General features: G+C 42.6%; 1 protein-coding gene across 1 annotated transcript in view; it reads left to right on the forward strand.

Moving 5' to 3' along the window:
- The first annotated feature begins 2,155 nt into the window (after positions 1–2,155).
- The window catches only part of FRMD3 (FERM domain containing 3), a 140,718-nt gene continuing 117,338 nt past the window's right edge, over positions 2,156–25,535 (forward strand). Inside the window, exon 1 of the mRNA XM_056325495.1 lies at positions 2,156–2,521. Coding sequence (XP_056181470.1) covers positions 2,423–2,521 — 99 coding nt within the window. The 5' untranslated portion in view covers positions 2,156–2,422. The remainder of the gene's footprint in view (positions 2,522–25,535) is intronic.

Consider the following 25,535-nt stretch of genomic DNA (forward strand, 5'->3'; position numbering starts at 1 on the left):
GAGTATTTCGTTGTGATGGTTTTATTTCTTTGGTGACATCCTGCTGGTTGGCTACTGTATTCAGTGCTAATAGTGACTGTATTTCTGTGGTAAATGAAACATAGAAATCTGTTACATGTCTCACAAGTTCTCGGGCTCCTCAAGTCTACATGGTATGGGGCATCACAAGCAAATAAAGTGTCAAAAGGACATGAATGATCTGTCTTTAAAGCAGGCAAGAAAAGTTATGCTGAGCTTTGTGCAGCTGCAGCTGTGCTGCTGTTGGTACACACCAGTCCACACTTGCTGTGTAAGTCAGTTTGGAGATATGAATTTCATGCTGCTGTCATCACTGTGTCTGTAACTTAGAACCCCTGGGAAGCTCGCCCCTCTCCACGTGGTTTTGACAGTAAAAAGAAAAACCCTCTGACAGTGGTAGACTTTGACCTGCTCCCTAAAGCTTCATCATTGTCTCAGCTCCCTCTTCTGGTTCCCCTTTTGGATGGAGAAAGACTGTGAAAGATGGAGATGCTGCGGAGACTGAAGGGAAAGGTAAAATACCTGGCTTAGAAAGAAACGATTCCTTCTCTATTGTAAACAGGAAAATCTGTGTCGCCTGACACTCAATGCACACATAAGCTGAAATCCTGCATCTGCTGCGTTCCCACGCTGCAGGACTGCAGGACAAAAAGTGTTACTTTATTACTCACAAGTGGGTGCCCGCAACAGGTGTCTCAGCTGATAAGGTCCTTCTTCCATATTTTGTGGGCTCACTGTGGCTATTGAGGTGAATAATCTGTTTTAAATACTCACCGATTTGCTTCACTCTTCACTGTGCAATTGAAAGCATTTCTTATTTACAAGAAGCATATACTTACCATTTTTCTTTTATGTTCCACGTTAAAGGGCTTTGCGTATGTATTAGCTGGCAGCAGTGAGCGTTATGTACTTCTCTTTTGTTTGTGGTTGTATTTCCTGCTGTTAGCAGTCCAGCAGAATGCCAAAGGAAGAAATTTACAGCAGTAGCAGCACTTAGGCTTTCCTATTGGCCTTTCAAAAGGACATAATATCTTGGTTTAAAGCTGTTAAATGTATGTATTGAGGGCTGTGCTTATAGCAGAATTTTGTTACGGCCATGTTTCTCAGTATTTCCTGATGCATTAATGCTAGCTCCAAAATACGCAAACAGACCCTCTGGGATATTAGTGTAATATGAAAATACCAAACACACAGTTGTAGACATTACAACAAACCCGTCTAAGGCTTAGGTATATAGATCTGTAAAAAAGGGGTTTTAGAGGTTGATTCGCTTTGACATTTTCCACTCACATGGAACTATTTTCAAAATATGGAAGTTTACAAGCGATCATGGACAACTAGGCAAAATGACTGAAATACACCTTGTGTGTGGCTGTCAGTACTCTTTTTCTCTTTGCAGACACTTCTGGACACATCCCCTTTTGCACTGGCTGTTTTTCATTTCGCACAGAAAAAGGGGGTGCTCCTTTTTCGCCACAGTGCTGATCCCTGTTTCAAGGCTGGTCAACTTCAGTGCTTGCTTCCTGCAAGGTTTTGCACAAATGTGTGTAGTCTTTTGTGGTGGAGAACGTAACGCTGAAGGCACGGGATGCTGTATTTTCTTTCCCACTTGCACAGCAAATGGGATGAAACTGCTCCTCCCTCAACAACCATTCTTTTCCCCGAGGAAACAAGTTTCCAACACCTGCACTCTTAGAAGAAGTTGCATTGTGATTTCTTCCCTTTCCTTACAGTGCAGCCACCTTCTTTGGTCAATTTTGTTATATATATATAAAACTATATGTATATAAAACTATACATATATTAAACTACATGTTTTTCACAGGGTTCTCTGGTCCTCCTCCTGTGTCAGCCTGTGTTGGGGTACCCCGGAGACCCACGCTACGGTCGGGCAGGCGGCATGGGGACTTCACTCCCGGCTCTGCAGGGCACCGGGCACTCCCCGCGAGTGCCGGTCGCTCAGGTGCGCTCCAAGCCAGGCGAAGCACAGGCCGGTGCCGGGGAGGGCAAACACACGCGCGGGCCATTTCCCTTTCCCCAGCCCGGCGGCGCGGCGCCCCGCGGGGCGTCTCGCCAGCGCCGGTGGGGCGGGGGAGCGCGGGGTGCAGGTGAGGGCACAGCGGTGCCCCCGCGGGCCGTGCCGTGCCGCACCGCGCCGCGCCGTGCCGTGCCGTGCCGTGCCGGGGGCGGGCGCAGGAGGATGCTGAAGCCGGCGAGCGGAGCTCAGTTTGACGCAGCGGCGGCCCCAGCCGCGGCGGGCGGGCGGATGGCGGGCGGCGGCGGGGCGCCGCGGGGCTGAGGGGCGGCGCCGCCGCCGTGCCGCGCCGTGCCGTGCTCGGCCGGGCGCCGCTGCAGGCTGGCCCCCTGCGGCTGCCTGCGGGGCGGCGGCGGGCGGGCTGCAGGCATGATCCGGTTCCGGAGCTCCAGCATCAGGTCGCTGAGCGCGGAGATGAAATGCACCGTGCGGCTGCTGGACGACTCCGAGATCTCCTGCCACATCCAGGTGCCGGCGGGGAGAGGGGCGGCGGCGGCGCGGCTCGGCTCGGCGGGCGGCGGCACCCCGGCCCGGGGGCGCAGAGCCGGGCCGGGGCGCGGGCGGCGGCTCCCCGGCGCGGAGCCCGTCTTAGGGCCCGAGCGGCGGCTCGGCTCGGCGCGGCCGCGGCAGGAGCTGCCCGCACGCCCCGTTCCCCCTGCGCGGAGCTCCGCGGAGCAGCTCCGGCGCGGGCAGCCGGGTCTTCGCCGCCGCCTCCCGCCGCTACGCCACGGCGTTGCACGGCGCGGCGCGGAGCCCGCCCGGCCGCCGCTGGGGTCCGCCGCGCTCCGGTACCCCAGGCACGGCGTCCCCGCGGGCAGCAGGAGCCCGCCGGGCTGCGGCGCCCCGGGCGGGGAGGGGACCCGGCGGCGCCTTGCCCGTCCCGCGGCGCGCTGTCGGAGCGCCCCGGTGGGCACTGCTTGCAGCCGGGCCGGCGGGGGACCCCCGCCTGGGCAGCCAGGCCCGCGGCGTGCGGTGGCGGGCAGCGCTGGCACCGGGGTAGCGGGCAGAGCTCAGGGTCCTGCTCCCGCTGCCCCTGCATTTACGGCAAAGGATAACTTGCGGAAGGGTTTTCCATGAGTGCTGGTACTTGTGCAGTTGGAAAGAAGGCAACTTTGCAGCAGCCCTTCTCCCTGATTACTTGGTCCCTTTTTATTCCTCCAGGTAATAAGGGTAATGGGTGAAGAGTAAGGAGGCTGTGCATTTCTGTTGGAGCAGCAGTGCTTGTAGCGTGTGAAAGCAGAGGGGTGTTGTAGGTGTCCTAACGAGACCTGTGCTCTGGTGTGTTATGGACGTCTTACAGATTCTTAAACTGCAAGCGTTAGAAACTAAGTTACTCTGAAATTTCCATTGCAGTCATTACTGAGATTAACTTGGCATCCAGATTGGAAGATGTGAGTGGTCTTTTGGGATGTTGTTTGTCATGTCCAGTTGATCTTTCTGTCTTGCTGGTAGTAGGAAATACCCACAGCTTGAAATCAGGTTGGTGGTCTTGTATGAAGGGCAACTATGGCTGAAAAAATCAAGTGCCATGAGATGCAAGCTACATTTTTGCTTGCACCAAATTCTGGTTTTCATTAGTTGCAACGGAGCCATTTAATAGTAGAACAGAATAGAATAGTTCCAGTCGGAAGGGACCTGTGATGATCATCTAGTCTGACCGCCTAACCACATCAGGGCTGACCAAAAGCGAAAGAATATTATGGAGGCCATTGTCCAAATGCCTTTTTTTAAGGTACTGACCAGCATGGGGCATCAACTACTCTCGGCAGCCTGTTCCAGTGTTTGACCACCCCCTCAGTAAAGAAATGTTTCCTACTGTCAAGTCAGAACCTCCCCTGGCACAGCTTTGAACCATTCCCACACGTCCTGTCACTGGATCCCGGGGAGAAGAGCTCAGCACCTCCCTCTCCCCGTCCCCTCCTCAGGAAGCTGTGGGGAGCAATGAGGTCACCCCTCAGCCTCCTTCTCTCCAAGCCAGACAAACCCAGAGTCCCCCGCCGCTCCTCACAGGACATGTCTTCCAGCCCTTCCACCGGCTCCGTTGCCCTCCTCTGGACACATTCCAGGACCTTAACACCCTTCTGAAACTGTGGGGCCCAGAACTGCACACTGTGCTCGAGGTGAGGCCGCACCAAGGCCAAGTACAGCGGGACAATCCCCGCTTCTGACCGGCTGGTCATGCTGTGTTTGATGCCCCCCAGGACGCGGTTTGCCCTCCTGCCGGCCAGGGCACGCTGCTGACCCACACTGAGCCTGTGTCAGCCAGCACCCCCAGATCCCTCCCTGCAGGGCTGCGCTCCAGCACTCCTCTCCCAGTTCATACTCGTGTACTACTTAACACTCAAACAGCATGTAGCCTGGAAGTAACAGGAAATTGCTGAAACATCTTGTACCTGTACCATTGTAGTGCTCTTGTTAATGAGTAGCGTGGTTATGAGGTCATGGCTTTAATGGGTAAGAAGCAGAATGGCCTTCAGAATCTTTTATCAGAGCTTAATGAAAGCTTTTAATGTGGCATCTTTAAAAATGAGTCTCTTTAAACAACGATGAATTCAAAGTCAAAATCTAAGGTGGTGTCATTACAACTCTGTAGGTTTGTAGTACTCAACAGATTTACACTTGTTAAGAGTATGTCCTTTGATGCCCAAAGGGTAGAAAAAAAAGTCGTTACTTTAGGTGTTGCGTTGTACAGGGTGAGGTAATTAGCTCAGAACCAGTTGAATCATATTGCATCCTTGTGGCTCATTGCGCATTTAATGCATGCAGGGGAAAAGTGTTTTACGCCAAAGTTCACAGTGTTTTAACTGTTACAGTTCTAAGGGTAATCCTGAAAATTGAATTCTATTATAAACTCATCTAGAACTTGTTTTCCTGAGTCTGCACACTGACCAAAAATATCTAAAAGGTGGGAATGGCTCCTGTGTTTGGTTTTTTTTTTCCCCCTAGGATTTTTGGGTACTGAAATTCTAAAAATGTAAATGCAGATCTTAGTATGAGGAACTACTTCACTCTTGGTCACTTCAGCAGAAACATGCAATTAATGGTAACATGTTATTGTTCTGAGTTACCTTTCCCTCTTTCCTGTGCCTCATGCTTCTAGCTGCTTCGTCCTCTCTATAGACAGCTACCCCTTATCTAGCACTGTATATACAGAGGAGATATAATTTAGCTGTATAATTTATTTATCCTCTTGTGTGTGTGTAGCTATTAAGACACTAGACTAATAAACCCCAAACCACTCAACTTCTTTCCTTTAGTGTCTTGATCAGATCTGTATTTGAACTTCATAATGTGGACAAGACTTGCTAGGAGTTTTCAGAGTGCTACCATTTCATTTCTTAATGGAAAAAAATAAAAGTTGGGAGTTAGTTGTGTATATGCATATCGATGCATATTCAGCGGGTCAAGACAGCCCAGATGATGTGCTGCTGGGTTGACAGCAGAGATGCCAGGGCTGCACCAGCTGGAGCATATTGGACAGCTGTGTTTTGGTCATTAAGAGGATAAGAAGGCCTAATTCTACAACACTGAGAAATGCCAACAGAGTCTCTTAAGGACACAGGATGCAGTAAGGAATGGTGACAACAGAAATTCTAGCTGTGTATTTTCAGGGGGAAAGGCGGGGAGATACGCAGCTAGTCTGGATGGTGATGTATGTAGCTGAGGATCTGCTGAATTTTAGCACACTAGGTTTTGCCAAACCCTACTTTTTCAAGTATATCTTTCCAGCAGTTGGCTTGCACATGTGGGCTAGTATCAGAGGGCTGCGGTACCACTAGAGTGCAGAGATGTCTGCTAACTAAAATCTTTGCAGATAGTGTAGATCTTTGGCCCTACAAAATGTGCAACCAAAGTCATGTGTTGCTCAGCTAAAACATTGGGAGCTGGTGTTAGAAAAGTAAGCAGGTGCAGATGTATTCAGGTGTTGCATAAGTATGTGTAGTTTTTTCCTCTCTGTGTAAATTTCATAGTGTTAGGTAGGAAAATAAAATACATTTTTCTTTTTATTATTAAAGTTCTTTCAAAACCATGTTTCAGCAAACCAACAGGCTAGCAGAGCCTGCTTTTGGAAATTCCATTTTATAGCAAGCAAGCTAGTAACAGCATATGGGGTGGTGTAGGGAGAATCAGAGATGAATCATGCGTTACAGACTCCAGCCAACTAGTTATTGAGCTGTGCAGCTGCCATGTAGGTCACCAAGTTGCTCAAGGCTAGGTTTGCAGCTCAAAGGTCGGGATTCAGTGTGTCGTCCTCTTCATCTGAGAGACTTTGTGACTCTAAATTAGCTAAGTGGTGACAGACATAGGAAGGGGCTGAGGCCCAAGGGGTACTTAACTTGTGGTGACATTTAGTTTCCCATGATTTTTGTTTGTGAAGCCTCTCTGGGACCTGTATGTCGGGCACTCTTACAGCAGCAGTAGAGTGAGTTGTAGTGGCACAGCTAAAACAGAGAGGTTATGAAAAACAGCCTGAAGGGCCAGTGGCCACGGTCTGTTCCCATGTGCAAGAGAGAGAGATGCCCTGTTTGTGCAGCCTGCCTGATAAAGCACAGAACCAAGGCTTGAAAGAGGGCAGTTGGAACTATCGGAAATGTGTCTGGAGCAGCAGGAAGACCTCCTTTCTGAGGGTGCTAGTGTGATACTTTCTGAGTCATTGACATAAGGATCACTTTACTCCCATTTTTGCAGGCTTCATGCAGTAACTTCACGCATCTAATTAACCTTTTAGTAACAATAGCCTAAACATTGCTTGTGATTTAACCCCACTTTGTCAGGAAGCCCCAGGCAGCCGATCCCTCCCTCCCTCCCTCCCCTCGGTGGGATGGGGAGAGAATTCAAAGAGTGAAAGTGAGAAAACTCATGGGTTGAGATAAAGACAGTTTAGTAGGTGAAGCAAAAGCCGCATATGCAAGCAAAGCAAAACAAGGAATTCATTCACCACTTCCCATGGGCAGGGAGGTGCTCAGCCGTACCCAGGAAAGCTGGGCTCCATCACATGTAAGTTACTTGGGAAGGCATACACCGTCACTCCAAACGTCCTCCCCCTTCCTTTTTCTTTCCCCAGCTTTCTTTCCCCCCAGGAGACACATATGAGCACGTGTCATATGATATTCCATACCATTCCCTTTGCTCAGCTGGGGCCAGCTGTCCTAGCTGTGTCCCCTCCCAACTGCTAGTGCCCCCCCCCAGCCTGCTTGGTGGGGTGGGAAGAGGAGCAGAAAAGACCCTGGCTCTGGGTAAGCCCTGCTTACTGATGATGAAAACATCCCTGGTTTATCAACACTGTTTTCAAATCCGAAACATAGCCCCATACTAGTCACTATGAAGAAAATTATCTCTATCCCAGCCAAAACCAGCACAACTTCTTAAATAGGAAGGAAAAAAAAATTTTTTGACCTGTCTTATTCTGTAAGATTACTTGTGCTTAAGTTGTGAGTAAAGTTAACTTTCAAGGTCCTGTTATGGTAAACTGTTTGTTATTAAATATGTAAGTGTACCTTGGGTTCAGTGGTGCCACTGGCATGTTTTAAATAAGGCAAGGGCCCAGTATACCTCATTTAATTGAAGTGACTACTGCTACTACTGCTTTTAATTTTTTCAAAATATGAATGTCTATTAGCTACTATTATAGCTCTGGATTTATTTATCTATATGAGGTTAATATAAAATTATAAGCTCACTCTAGAAAAATGCCACTTTTAGTACATTACTTAATTTTTAAATGAATAGAAGTTTTATTTTACTCCTTCAGCTGCTCAGATCCAGCTGTGCAAAACTGGAGTTAAGGTTGACATGAATAAGGCTTTTCTCCCAGCTGGAGCTTATTATTGAAAGTGGTAGTGGACTTTGCTGCCTGCTTGTTTAAATGTGGAAGTACTGTATGACTGGATCTCCTTGTGCCTCAGCCTATGTGTAAAACTGTGTAGTAATGGGGCCTTTGTAATGACACAGGTTTTGCTTCGTATGAGCTTTCCAAACAAAAATCTGTCTGGATGCCCCCAAAAATATCACCTGGCTACAGTACTGATTTTTTTAATGTGTCTAAATGATTATTTGATTGTCGTTTAAAGCACAAGCTTGAATTTCTGTGTGTCCATCTTTTGAGAAAGGAGAACACATAATTTTTAAAACCTGGTTTAGAAATCAGGAAGAAAGGAAGCAGGGCAAAGTTTTAGTTTACTCATGTTCTGTTCTTAGATATTTTACCTTTTTCGCGTAAGTAAGAATGAGGATGACAAAGTCTGAGAAGGCTCAGTTGGTTCTGCTGCTGCTGGTCCAATAGGGTAAGATGGCCTTGTGTCTTTTTAATCTTAATTTAGGAGTGGCTTCTGTACAGTTTGAATATTGCTGCCTGCAGTTTAGCTAATAATTTCCTAGCTTGACTGCCCACCACCCCACCCCTCCCCCCCAAATGTGACACACACTGTCCTGTCTAGTTCTTTTTGTAGCACATTGATGAGTGGAAACCCACCTTCTTCCTTAATATTTTCTGCTTTGTCTGCGACTTGCAAGCAGATGCTAAATTTAATAGAAATCTGCTAACCAAAGAACTCTCTTTAAAATTCCTATCTCTCATAAAGTGTAAAAACCAAAACAACATGCCAAGGCAGGCTGGAGGTAAGAGTAGTGACCACGTATCTCACTGTGAAGATATGCGGAATGTCAGTGATTTGGAAAAATAAGTGGGAAGGGAAGGCAGCTTGAGAATGAAAAGAGCAGAGAGGCTAGAGATGAGAAGGTGGCAGAGAGCCATAGTTGTGGAAAGGGAAAGGTTAAGGGATTATGTAGACAGCAGGCAGGAGATTTAGTGAATTTATATTTATCCTCTAAGCGATGTCAGAACTGTAACCAGCAAGCGCCTTGTGCTGCTGGGATGATGCTGTAATGAATGGATCCAGGTAGTCAGACAAGAAAAGGAAGGGGATGCAAGCTAGGATGGGTTCTGTGCTGTGTTATGTTGACACATTTTAGAAACTGCACACTAGGGCTTGTATTCCTAACTTCATGCTTGAGACTTTAATAGTACAGTTACAACTGGTACTCTTGATGAGGGTTGCGAATGGGAAGCCTCTCAAATTAAGCCAAGCCTGTGGGTTAAAGGTACCTTTGTTGTCATTTTGTGTCTTTGGTTAAGTTTGCAGTCATGTGTTTTCTTTCTAATAGTGCTTATGGATGTGCCCTTAGCTCCTTCCAGGGCTGAAAAGGTAACAAGGATTAGAAGGTGCTACTGTAAAGTTACTAAGGTGTTGGGAGTTCTCATTACAAATTAAGAAATTAATTGTCTTGATGGGTTTTGCTGAGTGTTTGTGAAGTTCAGCGTTTGCTTCACATTGGTTTCTGTATCTCTGCTAGGTGAAAGGCACATAGATATGTGTAATACTTACGTGATGCTACCAATTCATAAACTCTGTTGTTCTTTCTTGTTTTTCTAAAATTGAAATACTTACAAAGCTGGTTTGCACAAGACATATACTAAACTGCAGCTGAGCTGCTTTTGTGTTGGATAAAGGCTATTAATGATGTTGAATTAGTTTTTTTCCGCAGTCCATGTCTGATAGTGAACAAACTCTGAAAATTCCTGATCTTAAAGATTATGATCTTCCCTTTTAGTTTAGCTGTGTATTTTCTGTGTATTGCTATTGGTGTTGTTATTCATGTTTTGATTGCTAGTAAACTGTGGTGGTGGAACTTAGATGTGTGCTTAAGGATTTGCCCAATGCAGCGTTGAAGGTCAACCTGTATTTCAGTAAAATCAAACAGTGTAGATGGTCAGTATTTTAATGTATTTGTGAGGCCTGGTGCTGCAGTGTGGAGGAAAGAAATACAAAAAATGCAAGTATCCTTAGACAAAGTTTGCTAGTTAACAGTGGCAAGCTACAAGTATAGTTACTGATTTAAATTATATTTTCACTTTTACCCATCTTTGATTTTTCTTACAGCTGTGAATAAATGTATTCACATTCTTTATTGTCATACATGTTTGGACACTGGCTGAACGGTAGAGGTGGAGCTGTTTGATAAAAAGACAACGGGAAATTCAATAATACAATGCAGCATAGTTTAGATCTCCAAATTGCAAATGATCAGTTTGATCCTGTGAGGTGAAGAGTGGCCCCTGTGAGGTACAGGGTGCTTTCTGCTTGCAGGAACTTCATGTACTCTTCTTGAAAGGGCTTTTGGCACCTTATGAGGCTTTGTCTTCTTGCTGTCATCTGTCTAGGTATCTTCAGTGCACTGATACAGATCAAATATAAGAGGCAGCTGGGAAGGGATCATTTGACAGAATTGATTGGCCTAAGATTAGAGTCAAAATGAATCTTTGTTGAGGAAGTACTGTATTTTCACTTTTTCATCATATTTGCCTAGATTGAATTTTCTGTATAGGTCCAGAATGATTTAATAATGTATATCAATGATCCTGAAATTACCTGTAACAGAAGAGCTTAGTGCCTTTTCTATGGGAAGGTGAAATAGGGAGTCTGGATTTGACTTGCATGGTTGTTGCTGGTCCCCTGGAACAGACGGTATATTAAAAACTCAAGGTTTGAACACTTAGGTTAAAGAACAGGAGGAATGGAAGCTGATTCCTCTTCTGCCTCAAAAAAACCCATCAAAACCCCAGGTGGGTTGGGAGGACCAGAGTAATTCTTTCTGTGATATAGTGCTGGTTTTCTGCAGCAGAGGTCTCTGTCCTTCTGGGTATTTTTGCTTATTAAATCAAACATACTGAAAACAGCTCTCTTTATCTTCCTGTTACTCCCTCTCTCTTTTTGTACTCCCCCTTCACTCCCTGGTGTGGGTAATATCAGCCTGCTGGCAAGGTTCATATCGTCCAGATAATCTTTCTCTCCTTTCCCTGTTAAAGTCAAGCAGCCACCAGACGACTTCTATTGTGTATTTCCCTGCTGGATATGGAAAATATCTCCTCATACTTCTTCCTTCAGCAGAGGCTGATTATCTGTTCCTTTGTTCTGTCTTTGCCTAAGTAAAGCCTTATTTTTCTCCTTAGCCTTGCCTTCTCAGAGACCCTTTCTAGACGTTGCAAATCACCTTTTTGTTCCTATCAGATTAGCTTGTTCTCGCTCTTTTTTAATTCATCTGATAGTAAAACCACAATTATAATAATTCAGCAGTAATTAATTTATTATTTTTTTTTCTTTCTGGCATAAAACTTAAATAAATAAATAAAAAAGCCCCAAGCATTCTTTTCTTCCTTTACTCCTCCACTGTAAATTGATTGTATCCTTTCCAGCTACTGGCATTCAGTTCATAAAAGTGTTGCTGTTCTCCGCTTTTCAGGGTTTAACATGTTGGTTTTGTGTTGATAACCACATCTAGGCATCTCAGTGTGCTGTTAAGATAGATGCTGTTTTGCAGCTCATGGTTAATTATGCCAGTAGTAGGCCAAGTGTAAATAGTAATTGTCCTATTCATGGTTGCGGTTCATGGGAGTTACTGAGAAACCCAGCTAAGGAGGACCCAGGGATGACAAATGAACATGGATACTCTAGTACTGTTATCTTTCATGGAAGAGCTTCCCATGACTGAAAGTAATACTTGAAACTTGAGATAAAATGTATCATACCAATCTGTATAAGGGTAAGTATATGTATAAAATTTCTCAAGATCGCTCACAGCCAGGAATGAGATGGTATGGGCTACACACCATGCGTTCTTTTTCAGCAGAAGGGTTTGCAAACAGAAGTAATTCCTGCAATAATTGGAAATCTGTCCATTCGAGACAGTTGTAGTAAGAAACATAAGTATTAAGTGGCTGCAAAATGATTGCTCTTTAAAGGCTTCCTTTGAAAAAATGTTAAATGAGTCAACATCTTCATTTAAAACATTTGTTATTTTTTCCTTGTTTACTTAAACTCCAGGAAGAAGTAGGCAATCTGGATTAAAGGCATGCTTGCAGACATATTATCTCACAATGATATTTTCCCTATAACAACTCTCTTTGGAAGAGAATTGTGCTTTAAAAAAGTTTTGCAAGATTTGCACCTGGCCATTTTTTGTCTGATGTTGTAATATGTAAACTTACTGTAAAAGGACCCATGTTGCAAAGATAACTTTGGGTATTTCTGACAACACTGTGTAAAACCTTTTTCATAGAGCCAGTCTGTGTGCATGCTTTTTTTGGTCTTTCATGTAACTGCAACAGAAGCAAAAAAGAAATGGGGTTGCAAAATGAAAACAAAACCCCAATCCCCTCACCCCCCAAACCCAAACAGTATCAGGAGAATTTACAACAGGATTTAATAATTAATTAAAGAGACCAAAAAGCAGTTGCAAGCAATTTCAAGTTAAAGGTGACTTCCTGTGGAAATTAATGCATGAAGTTCAGTAGCGATATATTTGTATTGTTTCCAAGCACAGAGGCTAATCAAATGTTTTTGTGTCCAAAACAGAGTGTCTGTGTGTGAGCTGCCTTTTAGGAATGGTTCCTGGACCATTCTATCTGTCAGGCAGTGCCTGGGAACTGGTCAGAAAGAATGCTAGTTACACAGACTGGGTTTTTGTCAGGGAATGCCCTAAGAGTTTGATAGCACAGGTGGTAGATTTCAACACCCCAAAATGCTTGAATGGTTTTAGTAGTTTTAGTCTAGATGCAATCTCTGTTTTAAAAAAGAAAACACCACGGAGATGCACAGAACATACTTTTAATCCTATTTCTTTAAATTTTCTGGAGTAAAAGGCAGCTGATCCTTCGCTTTCACCTTGTTACTTAAAAATTGGTTAACAAAGATAAATACTTCACAGTCAGAGAGTGATGGTTGCTCTTGCGTTAAACGGGACAGTTACCTGGGGTGTGAGCTGAACTCTGAAGCTGTGCACTGCCAGCCTGAACTTAGGTGGCTTCAGGGAATTTACCTCGAGACACGCTCAGTGTGCCAACAGAGGTGAGTGCACCAAACACACTGACCCTGCTTGCTTCAGCTCCGTGTGAATTTTCTTCAGCTCCATCCTGGGAAAAGGAAGGAAACAGCAGAGGCTTTTACAGACCGTGCCGTGAGTGATTCAGCATGCAGACTCATCCGCTCACGTGAAATCGCTCCAGCAGCTTGCAGTGCCCCTGCCAGTTGCGAGGTGCGGATCCACAGAGGCTTTTCTGTTTTGACTGGAGAATCTACTCAACCTGACCTACTGGTCAGGATTTCTGGATTAGTTTTCTCATACAGTCTGGCAGCTGGTACTTTACAGCCACCAGAACAGAGAAGACTTGAAACGAATCATCAGTCCCCAAACCAAACACAGTTGCTGCTCGTGGGCATTAAAGCAAAAAGAGTGGCCTATCTAAGTGAAAAATAAACAATAATTACACAGTTTCAGGACAGTGTGTTCAGCACAGTTACAGTTAATCTTTGTGTGTGGGTTACATGCCCCAAATAAGTAGCAATTTTTGTCTTGCATCTTCTTGAGAATCAGAGGCTGGTTTGTATATTGCCCCAGAAGAGTTCATGGTGTGATTTCAGGGAAAACACAGTAAGGGAATGCTTAATTCATATTGTGATGATGGGACTGCACAAATTAATTTGTGCCATTGGCCTGACTTTACACTTAAGTAAAGGGGGGAAAAATACTACTGTAGAAGAAGAAATTCCAGGAGTTCGATGCTCATATGTGTGGAGAACAGAACAAAGCTCCAGTTGTGTAGAGATTTCAGCAGTGACGTGGTGTATTGCAGAGAGGATTGACTACGCCCTTTCAGTGTTTGCACCTTCTTTTGTTTTATTCTGTTATTTAGAAACGCTTTCCAGTGGAAGAACACATAGCTCATAAATCTATGATCCCAACTGCTAAGGTAATTTTTATGAATCTGTTTCCCTCTATATTTTTTACTTCATGTTTGCTTTGAGGTGTCAAGGGGTGAAGTCCGTTGCAGTACAGTTAATGTCCATTGCAGTTTGTTAAATGACTTGCCATCTCCCTTCTCTGTCAAAGTCTTGAGGAGCTTGTGAATGTAGCAAAACCCACAGGCGGCTGGGTTGGATTGGGGTGGGGGGGAAATATGAGTTGTAGTTCTGCTCTGCAGACCCATTGATTTTCATTTCTACTCCTGTCTTCCAGGAGCACTTAGTTTACTGTCTTCTCCATCGTAGACAAAGATATCAATACCATGCCTAAACACAGACGCCTGCTGAGGCTGTCATCTAACTCACCAGTTGCATTGCTTTTTCATTGCCCTTTTCTTCAGTCCTCCAGACAGTTTTCAGTCCTTTTCACAATGCTTTTATTCATGGCACTTTGAAGTTATGATTTCTTTTCTTTTTTTTTTTTTTTTTTTCCTTTTCTTTTCCTTTATTTTTGGAAGTGGGGCTGTACACTCTCTTGGATACACAACAGAAACCTAGATCAGTTGATCTAGATCAGTTGATAAACATCATTCCCTGGTTTGCTGATTCCTGTAATTATTTCAGAGAGAATGTTATACATTCATACTAATCATTGCTTACTTTTGTGTTATTGAATTTTTTTTCCCCACCAAAGTGATTTTTTCAGTCATCATTTTGATGATGATCTGGAGTTAGTCTTTGGGCAGTGTTTACCAGAAGTACTGTTTTTTGAAGTTTCATGCTGTATTTTGGTGTGGTGGTTTGGTTGTGGTTTTTTTTTTTCTTGTAATCTTTTGTAGTTTACTGTCTCAATGAATTATCTTGACTCACTGGTTATAATTTTTTTGCTCTTGGTAACATACTTTCTGCACAGGGTAATATCTGTGTGTTTATATATAATCTAAATAATTTGTATATATGTGTGTTTATATACTTCCTGTAACTTACCTGTAATGGTCTGTATCATTGTGAGGCTTTTACGGTATCCTGGTTGTTTGTAAATCTTTGTTTTGCTAACTGCAATTTATAACAATCAGGTTTTATAACAACTAGATTGTACCTCGGAAACTTAAGTTTCTTCACCTTTTTGCTCGTTCACTAATTTATTCTTACCGATTTAATTTCTTTTCATTGATTTTAAAATCAGAGAAAAATCTTCATTTTCATGGTCTGCTAGGCTGACCTCTCTCAAATTAGTTTTTTTTCTGTCTTTTCCAAAGTCTTAATGGAATTTATGTTGTTTTTTTTTAAATTGAGATCCAGCGTTTTCAGTCTTCATGCTACAGATTTTTGCCCATTCTTTACATTTGCACTGGTACGTGAAATCCTGAATGATACTGGAGTTGTTCAAGAATAATGGAAATGTTTCTGTGTCCTGCAGGGGTTTTCATACAGCACGAGGAAACAAATCCTTTTTGAAAACTAAACCTCCCTTCCTCCCAGATGTACTTTCTGTTAAAACTCTTAGCACTGCTAACATACTCTTCTGTATGAATATTCACATCTTTTACTTTTTTTTCTTTGTGCTTGAATTTATTTAGACATCCTGTCCTGTTTACAGAAAGTGATGCAGTTTTCGTCAGGAGGTGATAAGCAGTTCAGTGAGTATCTTGTGTCCTGAAAGAACAGACAAAAACTGAGTTTTTTTATTCATAGCTTCAACATCTGTCTTCTTACAGTTCTTTTTCACTCTGTGAATATTTATGCTGTTGTTGCTTTGTGTTCAGAGCTATCAGTGTAGTCTTAAAAAACACAGGAGAGTTTTCCTTTTCAGTTTTTCCTTATGTAGCTAGTATTCTGAGGATGAAGAGTTTTTGTTGCATTTGGTGAGTTTCCATTAACTTGCTTTTAAGAGCTCTGGCTAGCTATATCTTTTATTGATTAGGAAATGAAAGAGAAGATGCAGATGTGGATTTAGGTGCTTTCCCCTTCTTTCTTCTTCTCCCCGCCATCCATTCACAGGAGGAACTTTTGGTCATTTTGAGGGCGTTGATTTCTAATAGTGATTTTGGTCCCCTCCTTATGCTTAGCCAAGCTGTCTTTTGGTGGTACTCCAAGAAAGATGAAAACTCTATCAGGTGTTAGCAGGTAGATGTCCAGACAGGTTGCTAGTTAGAGCTATGATGTCCTCGCTCCTCTCCTGCCTCAAACTGACCTGTGTGCTTCTCTTACTTGCTGCCTGTCTCAGTGTTACTAGTAATATTTGTATTATGCTTTTCTCTATTAATCAAACCTCTTTACTTTCAGTCTTGGCCACACAGGTACTCTGTTGAGAAAGGAAATACTTCTCTCTGTGCGAGGCATCAAAGTTCCTCCCCCCGCCCTCCTAGTTTCTGTTTTTTTAAAGAACAAGCCCATAGGCAAGGTGACATGTAAATCCTTTTTGAAATTCCTAGTTCGCTGACTTGACAGTGCTCAGAGGAGACAAGAAGAGCTATGTTCATGGTGAACCTGCAGAGCTGGTTTGTGCCCTACATAATGTTTGGCACTTCTCTGAGACATACCAAAGGAATTGCATTTTCTAACCTCTCTATGCCTCCTCTGTCTTCAGAGGATTCACTGCTTACACAGAAACCAAAATGTTTGCTGGAGAAGGATTTTTAGTGTTTTATCCTGCAGGCTGAATAATGAAGAAAGGTTATGAATCCAGGGGGAAGCCAGTTAAACAAATTCTGTTTTCCCACTGTGTCCATACCGATTTGATATTGCTTTGTAATTAAAATTGGATCTGCTTCTACAGAATATTGTTTTTCTCATTTTTAACTATGTAGCCTTTCCCATGTATTCCTGGAATAGAACAGCTAAATGTATGCTTAAAAAAGGAAGGAAATAAAAGGGAAAGTACTGCCTTCCGAAAGGTGGACTGGAATTCCCGTGGCAGTATTTCTTTGCAGGAATACGAGTTTTCTTGCCAAGAGAGATATTTCTGCTTTATGAACAAGATAATGGTATATTTCTGTTCAAAGTAAACATCATTCTGACACGTTTCATGACTGCAAGATATTTTATGTACTCACTGGAATAAACAACACACAGAGCTGTCTCAGGCACTTAGCCAGTGGATAATGTTGTGCCTGCTTTTACACATCTTCCAGCTAAATCAGCGATCAAAACTGAACTCCAGCACTTGAGGGTGTGTGGGGAGGATTTTTGACACTCTGGAGGAATGCGAATCTGTAAAGCCTTAATGATTGCTCCTTCATCTATGCAGATTCACTTTAACTACTGCTAGATCTGCAGCAATACTGATGACATCCTTCACCTTGCCAATGGCCCAAATGTAACGGAGCATATGTTGGTCGTCTTAATTTTGGTATTTATGTAGGGAGACCACAAATGGTGAAGGCTGCATGTAAAGATGTGAACTATGACTACCACTTTGGCATGTAACATGCTTTCTGTTAAGTAAATGAAAAATGTTTAAAAGTCTGATTTTTGTGCACTGGACACATCCCATGGCTTAGTTGGCATGATAAATTTTATTAAGCAAATTCTGGAACAGTTTCCTGACAGTGAGGCGATTAATAAAATGTTGCAAGATATAACGGTAAAGTTCTATGTTGAGGGACTGCCTATATTCTCCCCCACCTCCAAAGAGTATGTGATAGTGTATGGAGGTACAAATCAGTTGTTACTTTACCTACATCTTGGTTTGTGTGGTTTGGAGTTTTGCTGAAGTGTTTGGCAGTTAGAACACAGCAGTAGCTGGTGAAAAATTGAGGGGTAATACGCATGTTTAGCCAGACTAAGCGGTAGTGGAGCTCAGGTTTACTGGTTTACAATATGGGATCAAAAATGCCCGAAGTGGGGCTGTGATGACCCGTAGCCGTAGGCATGGCTGCTCCTGGGAGATGGGCTGGCTGATGTCTTTTGGTCCCTCAGAGAAGTAAGAGATGCTTTCCATGACTTTCTGTGGTTGTAGTAGGACCTTTCATCCCCAGATGTCTATTTATAGTGTTCTTAGGGGGCACGCTAACAGGTGTATATCTGGATTTTGGGGATGAAAGCTGCCCTTGGGAGAGGGACTGTAATGTTTAATTTGGAGCACTCTATGAGTTCTGCAAGGATGACTACAAACTTCACAAATCTGGGGTAGAAACAGTAATGCTTTCTGGTCTGTACATGTTGATACATTCATGTGGGAACACCTTCCCTGAGATTCAGAAGAATCATTTAGTTCCTCAGGTGACTGTGTGGGATGGAGTGTCTTGCACTGAACTGGAAATTTGCTGCAGAGCTCATGAAGGATAATGTGCTTTGTATGCCTAGTATGGAGAAACAAATTATTATTTGTACTTGTCTGGCTCCTGAGCCTCTCCTGCTTTGCAGAGAGAGGAGATGGAGGTTGAATTGACCACAGCTCTAACACTTTTCCTGGGTTTCCAGGGTCATTGTGTCCCTCCAAAGTGCTTAGGGGAGACATACTCATCCAGACTGTCTCCACATTGTTGCTACTCCAGAGCTGGAGGGCATCAATTGATAAATGTATAAATGTCTTTTTCTGTGGAAGGGGATAGATACTGTGTCCCAGAGGGGTATTAAGCATTAAGCTTTCCCATGTCTTGTGATTCTCACAAGCAGAGCTATGATCCTGGGCACAGCAGTGTTATTGCCAGACCTCAGGTCATCTGAAGCATTATATTTTTCTATATTTTTTACAAGATAACCATTCAGGATTACAAATGGAGACTACAGCACAGGAAGCATTCAGGATTTCAAAATATTACACCATATGCCTTACAGAGGCTTGTAATTTGGTGAGGGTAGAATCATGTTTCTTTCAGAGCTTGTTGTTCCTCAGTGTTAGTATTGTCACAGACTTTCAGTGTACCTGTGCCTGCTTTCTTGCAAAAGGGACTGATAGTAATTTTCCTGCATGCTAGTAATTTTTCTCTACTGTATTACCATTTTATTTTTGCAGGAATTGCTGTTTTTAAATGATAAATTTCTAAAGGATAAAAGTTCGGGCGCCTTTCATTAAGAATGTCTGCTATTTCACATGGGTAATTTAAAAAACTGCAAGAAACAGCCAAAACTCAGACGCTTCAGTTATTTCAGTATATCTAATGAATGCAAGATGCTTAGAGGCAACATGCAAATGGCAGCTTGACACAGAGAATGGATCGTGTGGAGTACATTTCCATGGGTAGTAATAGCAGTGTCTACTGTGTTATGACAATAGTGCCTCAGAGCCTAAGGCATGGGTAAGGACCCCATTTTGCTATGCAAACACAAAGATACACTTCCTAGTTATGTCTGAGGACGTGGACAGCCAGTGGAATAGTATGTTATGTAAAAACCCCCAGCTTGCTGCCATATGGATGAGGAGTTGTACTTGAATCTGCGGGTGCTTTCGGTTCGTGGGAACCAGGAGTGAAAAGTAGTAGTCTGAAGCCTTTTCGCTCATACATTTTAATATGTTGCAGCTGGACGGTGCTCACCGAGGCAGGCAATAATCTATTAAAGCTCAAATGCAGCTGAGTTATATTCTGTGCTCATATTCTTACAAGAAGACTGTTCCCTAGGCGGGAAACAACACCGGGCAGTGTGAGGTAGTTAGTGGTCTCTGCACATGGTCACCTTTGCCAAGGAAACAGGGGTTTGGAAGGTTATAATGGAGTGTATTTTGTCATTCCTCCTCCCTGACAGAAGGGCTGACCTGGAAGGAAACACAGGGTTGCTTGTTCTGGCAGTTTGAGAGGTGGACTGTGGAAGCTGAGAAGGGTGGGTGATTGCTGTCCTCCCTCCCTCAGCAAGAAGGAGATAAGGGGGCATAAAGTGAGAGGGTCCTGGTAGGCAGGGGTAAATTGCAACTGGGAACAGGTGGATGAGGAGTAGCTGGTGGAAATGACAAAATTACTGGAGGCATGCACAAAGGGATATGCTGAAGCAGTAGATCAGGGAAAAGATCTTTGCATCATTATTTGGAAAGGTATCAATGAGCAAAAATGGCATTTGGCAGGCCGGAGGATATGATGTTGGGATTATTCACAAAATGATAGTAATGAAATAATGTCTTGTTTTATTATACCCTTGTTTACTTAGGGGTTAGGAGGAGTAATGATTATCTATAATAAGAATATGATTTTAGGAAAAAAAGTAGGTGTGTGTTAGAACATCAGCTTTGTCATACTTGAAAATTTAAGAGCTTTTTAAAAGCCGCCTCTGACAGGCCAAGGATGCATGGGCTCCTTGTGAAGTGAAGCTGTGTATGGTGTGCTTCCAAGAAGGTAAGGGATCTCTGGACACTTAGCAGCAGACCCCCATTCTCAATTAATAAATGATACTTCAATACTTCTTTGTTTTGAATTTGTCATGGAGAATCCTGAACCCCGTGCTAGCACCCAGTTGTGTGCTGGCAGGGTCACAGGCTCCTGGGTATCATCTAGAGTTAGACTTGCCCTGTTTTGGGATTGTCCATGATGTTATCTACAGACTTGAAAGGTGAGTCTCAACTCTGTTGAGCTCTTCAACTTCTACAGAATTGCTGTACTTTTATCTACCAAATTACGTGCATTCTGACCTTGGGTGGCATGATTTTCAATATGATAAGCAGCTTTTAATGTTTAAAAAAATATTACAGTCTTTAACAAGAAAAAGTGGCTGTCATCTGTAATATGAAAGTTGTGATATGAAAAACTCAGAGATTTTTACAAGGCGTTAGGGAGTATTGCAGCAAGGGTAAAAGTGCTGGTGAGCTGCTTATGGTCTTCCAGTGTAGTTGCTGCTTTGGAGGAAAATGTTTTGGCACTAGAGAAAATGAAAACCCATTTAGAAAAATACATGTAAATGTTTCTGTTGATTTGTATCAGGTATTTGACTAGATTAAGTTGAATTAGACTACATCAGTTTACTAAACTAGAATAGTTAAAATTAGACTAGATAACAGGCTTTTTGGCATGAGGCAGCAGCTTAAATGTTAGTGCTGAAAGACTGCAATATAGGGGATGTCTGATAGAAAATTACTAAGTAAAAGAACTTAAATACTTTTTATTGAACATTTCACAGTTGGCTTTTAAAGGATTGTTTAATGTGATTAAGGATTGTGTGGTGACGAGTGCCGACAGACTTCGACTGTTGTCCATTCCTGACCAAAAATCTGAAGGAAAACTGGTTGCATGCTTACTCCGTTATTCAGGAACTACTCAGAGATATTATAGTAAGGTTTAATATGGCACATCTGAATTATGAAAGTGGCTTTTTTATTTGCAATAGATTTCTCCTTAACTATATTGGATAATCAGAAGGGAATGCAAGTGTACATAGTGCTCTCCTCACTGCTGATGCCAGAGATTTAGGAGTGGGATATGCAAATACACATACCTTTCATTACATCTAAATTTTAGAATACTTAAAATGTTTTTTTCATCAGTTATAACTATGCTACATGACAGGTTACAAGTCTGTTAACTGCAAAAAATGCATTAAACCCAATGCCTTTGAATATGAAGGGGCAAAAGTCTGGGTGCAACTGTATCGATGCCAGTTACATTAGCATGTAACTAATTGGATGGATCCATGCTTGTTCGACTCCTGGCACAGTGGATTTGGTGGGAAGACAGGAGTTATGTGTACTGCTTTACAGCTAATCTCTGTTACTGTGGGAATAGGGTTATAATTTACATCAGCTTTAGGCAAAACTGTACCATGAATAATACACAAAGCCTACACAGTTTTTTAAGATTTAGATTAAGGTGTGTACAGCTTCTATTTGTTTAACCAGTTAGTGACATCAGTTAGAAACAAATCTTTAATGTAAAACATCACGCAGGAAATGGATCTGTTGTCAGGTGTAAACACTTCAAAGGCTCAGGGTGGGAAAACAGAAGTTTATTTAAATAAATTTTAGTTTGGAGAAATGGTTATCTCTTTTTCAAAAAATCCTCCAAAGAGCATTAAGGTGAGTGGAATCAACTGAGTGGTCCCAGTGCAGTCAGTGGAATCAATATGGTTGATCAATATATGGAAGGTACATGGTTTTATGTGAATCAACTTTGTTTCCTGTATCATGCTTGGAATATGGAACTGCGCATGCACAGTACATAAAAGCAGTTGCTCTGAAATACATGTGCTTTCTTATAATTTTGTTATGCTTACACTGATCAAGGTAATTTTCTTGCAGGCATTACTTCATTTTCTTTTTTAAATATACTGTAAGTGTTTTCCCAGCTTGCTCTGCTGAAGTTAACAGCAAAGAGGTTTAGAATATTGTATCTGTCTCTGCTGGTGCAGACATACTGAAGCCCTGGATTTTGGGCAAGAACAGTAGCTGCTGGTTTAAATGTTACAGCTATTACATTCAGTACTGGTTTTCCAAGAGACTGAGGATGCATTACCAAAATCACATGAGCATCACAATCAGCTTTGAACGTTAATTTTATGTAACAATTCTGAGGTCTTGTCAGACGCAATACATAATTTGTATGAGGCTGCATAGTTCTCATGAAGACAGTCTTTGCAGGCACTCAGAATGCAGAGATTGTTTGCTTTATGTACTATAATAAAGCTGATTTCATGCCTGATGCAAACAGATAATGAACTGGAGTTTCCTGTGGTGATGTTGTTAGGTATATCCATGATTTTTTAGTTGCAATCACGGAAAAAGGGAAAGTTACAAACCATCCCATTGTCATAAGAAGCCCTTAATTCATGCTTTGCTTCATTTTCTCTGCACAGTATGTTAAGGATTAGCTAATGTAATACCTAGTGGATTTGACATGTTTAATGGCACCAAAAAAGACCCCAACAACTTTCCAAAATTATGTACATTATAGAAGTTGACTAGTTTGTAATAGCATTTCTTTATCTGTTATTTACAAAAAATAGCTTTTCCTTGAGCAATCATACAGATTGTCTGCCTCCATGACTTGTACAAACTTCAGAAACTGATGAGGAATGAAACTGTAACAAAAAGATACAAGTTCAGAAACATACATGAAAGTAGTACCATATACAGTCTGTATCTCCAACTGTACATACTGATTTCCTTTTTTTTGGAAAGTCGTTTCTACATAAGTCACTTGCTGGATTTCCCTCCAACCCATAGTGTAATTTTAATTAGTAGACGTTTATTTTGTTTACTCTTCAGTGAAATTCTAGTGCTCATCCCATTAGAACAGAATACTGAACATTAGAAAATGGAATATTGAACTCATCCTTGGTGATACTTAAATGCTTAAGTAATTATGTGTGTATACTCAATACAATGGCATGGTTATGTTGGCTAGCATTTTCAAGGATTATCAACTAAAGACAGTTAATGTAAAGGAAAAAAGCGCAAATATTAAAGTGGAATTGTTTATTTTGCATGTCAGTGGTTTCCTGGTTGCTATTGTAAATACAGTGTACCTGCAGTGGTTGTCAAAGCACGTAATGGCTGCAGTGCTCATTTGGTGTCATGTTTTACTGGCAAAAATAAGCAAACAAAAATCCTGTCTAGTTCGGAAGTCAAGATCCTGCCCTGCTACTGTGAAGTGTGCCTGATGAGGAATTTTTGTGAACATTTCCACTACTGCAGTTTATCTGGTGGGCTAAATTCTGCCTCTAAATGCGAATGACTTCTGGTCATTGATGGCACAGCGCGGTCGGAGTCAGGGCTGCCAGCTGCTGGGCTCACGTGCTGACTGTGCTGCTATATTGCTTGCTGTTCCTGGCCACTCCCGCTGCTGGTCTGTAAAACAGCGTGGATTATCAATTTAAAGGGAATTTACAAGGCTGTGCGTTGTTTTTTAAAACTGCTGTGCTTAGGAGGAGACAAATATAAAGGTCTCAGGTATTCACATTTAATGAAATAGATTTTTCAGTGTAGGTAATTTTTCTTTACAGACAGGTCACAAACGTGTGTCAGTCCTGTCTTGGTGTTGTTTTCTTTTTGTCACAGGAAAGTGATGTTTGGAAGCGTTTTCAAGGAAAGAGACAGCATTAGGTTGGAAATTCCTTTTAATAATAAATAACGTTCTGAGAATAGAACATCAGTGTTTCTGGAGATACGCTTCTTTGCTTATGAACTAGCTGGAAAGAATCAAGCCTGTGAAGGATATGAATTTTTGTAATTATTTTAAGAGCAGATCCCTAGCTTCTGTGCAGTCACATAAGCTTGATTTATCCTGTATGAAACAGCTAAGTAAAGTGTATTGTTTAAGTGGGAGACTGTAAACACACATATTTAAACTGAAGAGAGGGAAATTTTGGGACACGTAATCTGTCATGAAGCATAATTTATACATGGGATTCTTATGAAGGCTTTTCTGGTTTCTGCCGAGTGCTACACAGAACGCTACATAGTAATATTAAACACTGAATTACTGGTCACAGATGTCCTTGTGTCAGCAAAGGTTTTTAGGTGAATGGGAATGAGTGCATTGTATTACTTAGCTGTAAAAACATCTAGTTGCTTATTTGTGCCTTTGTTTGTTTGTTTGCTTGTTTGTTTATATTAAAGAAGGCCTATGTACCCGAGGGGAAAAAAGCAGAAGTAACACCTGCAACGCTTGTGGAGAATTTTTTTATTTTTAATGGAACTCACCTTGCTTTGGGGAATAAATCCTTCATCTAGCAGTGTTAGACAGCATTACCCACACCCGAGGTGTATGGCAGTTCTGTGTTGAGGTCTGCCTTGGCCATATTTGGGAAGGACCTGTGTTGTGCTGTATTTTTTTTTTAAATCTTTTAGCTTTTTTTTTTTTTTTTTTGAAAGACCATGCTTTTAGGTTTTCTTTTAGTTTAGGGGTAGTATATTCAGATTGTCCTGAAAATCCCTGAAGGCTAGGAGCTACTATCGTCATCATCATAAATTTTCAGCTCAGTTATTTGACTCCAGATGGTAGTTTAAAAAGGAAGCCTTCCCTGCCCATTATCTTTGGATGTGTGACTGAAGTCTCAAACATTTGACATCTCTGGTTTTGAATCAGTTCTACCTATCTGTTTATTGTTGGCCAGTGTTTCAGAGAGTATTTTCGTCTCTTTATACACACCCACACCCCCAGTCTTTACATGGATTTCTTGCCTCGTGAGATGGGAGGCAGGACCCAGCTTCTGCCCTGGCAGAAGTTTTAGTGGCATAGTGTTAAGAACGGGAGCCTTGGCATTGCTACAAGTGCTTCACATCTTGCTTTGTGCCCCAGCTCATTGGGGTGTCTAAAAGCTGCTATTTGAGAGATGCTTCTGTTTGGACAGGTATTAAGTAGCGGACTAGCAGGGGTTGTTCTGCGTGCACAGCCCTCTGCTGGTGCAAGTGGAAAGAGGATGAGGAGTGGCATCTTCTGCTGGAGGGGTGACAGTGGCAGCCTGTGACTGTGCTGCTAGGAGTATAGGCCTCCTCTGGGTGGCCTTGGCTATGGCTGCTTCCTTGCGTTGAGGCAGGGGAAGCTGCTTCATCTGTAGCTAGAAGGATGGGGTTGATTAGGAATGGTTTTGAGGGAGTACATGGGATGGGGATAATCGGCAGCATGCCTGTAGTAAGCAGTGTCTATGGGGAGTCGTTCCTGTGTGGCTGGGTCCATGGGTTAAGCAGCTAGGACCCCAAGGACTTGCTTGTTGCTGCTGCACATGCAGGGGACAAGGACAAGACTGTATTTTTTGTGTAGAAACCTTTGAGCTGTCTCTGACTCCTTCCTCTTTATGCATTTCCTTATCAGCTTCATTGT

This window comes from Falco biarmicus, chromosome Z, assembly GCF_023638135.1.
Source record: "Falco biarmicus isolate bFalBia1 chromosome Z, bFalBia1.pri, whole genome shotgun sequence".
NCBI classification, from domain to species: Eukaryota; Metazoa; Chordata; class Aves; order Falconiformes; family Falconidae; genus Falco; species Falco biarmicus.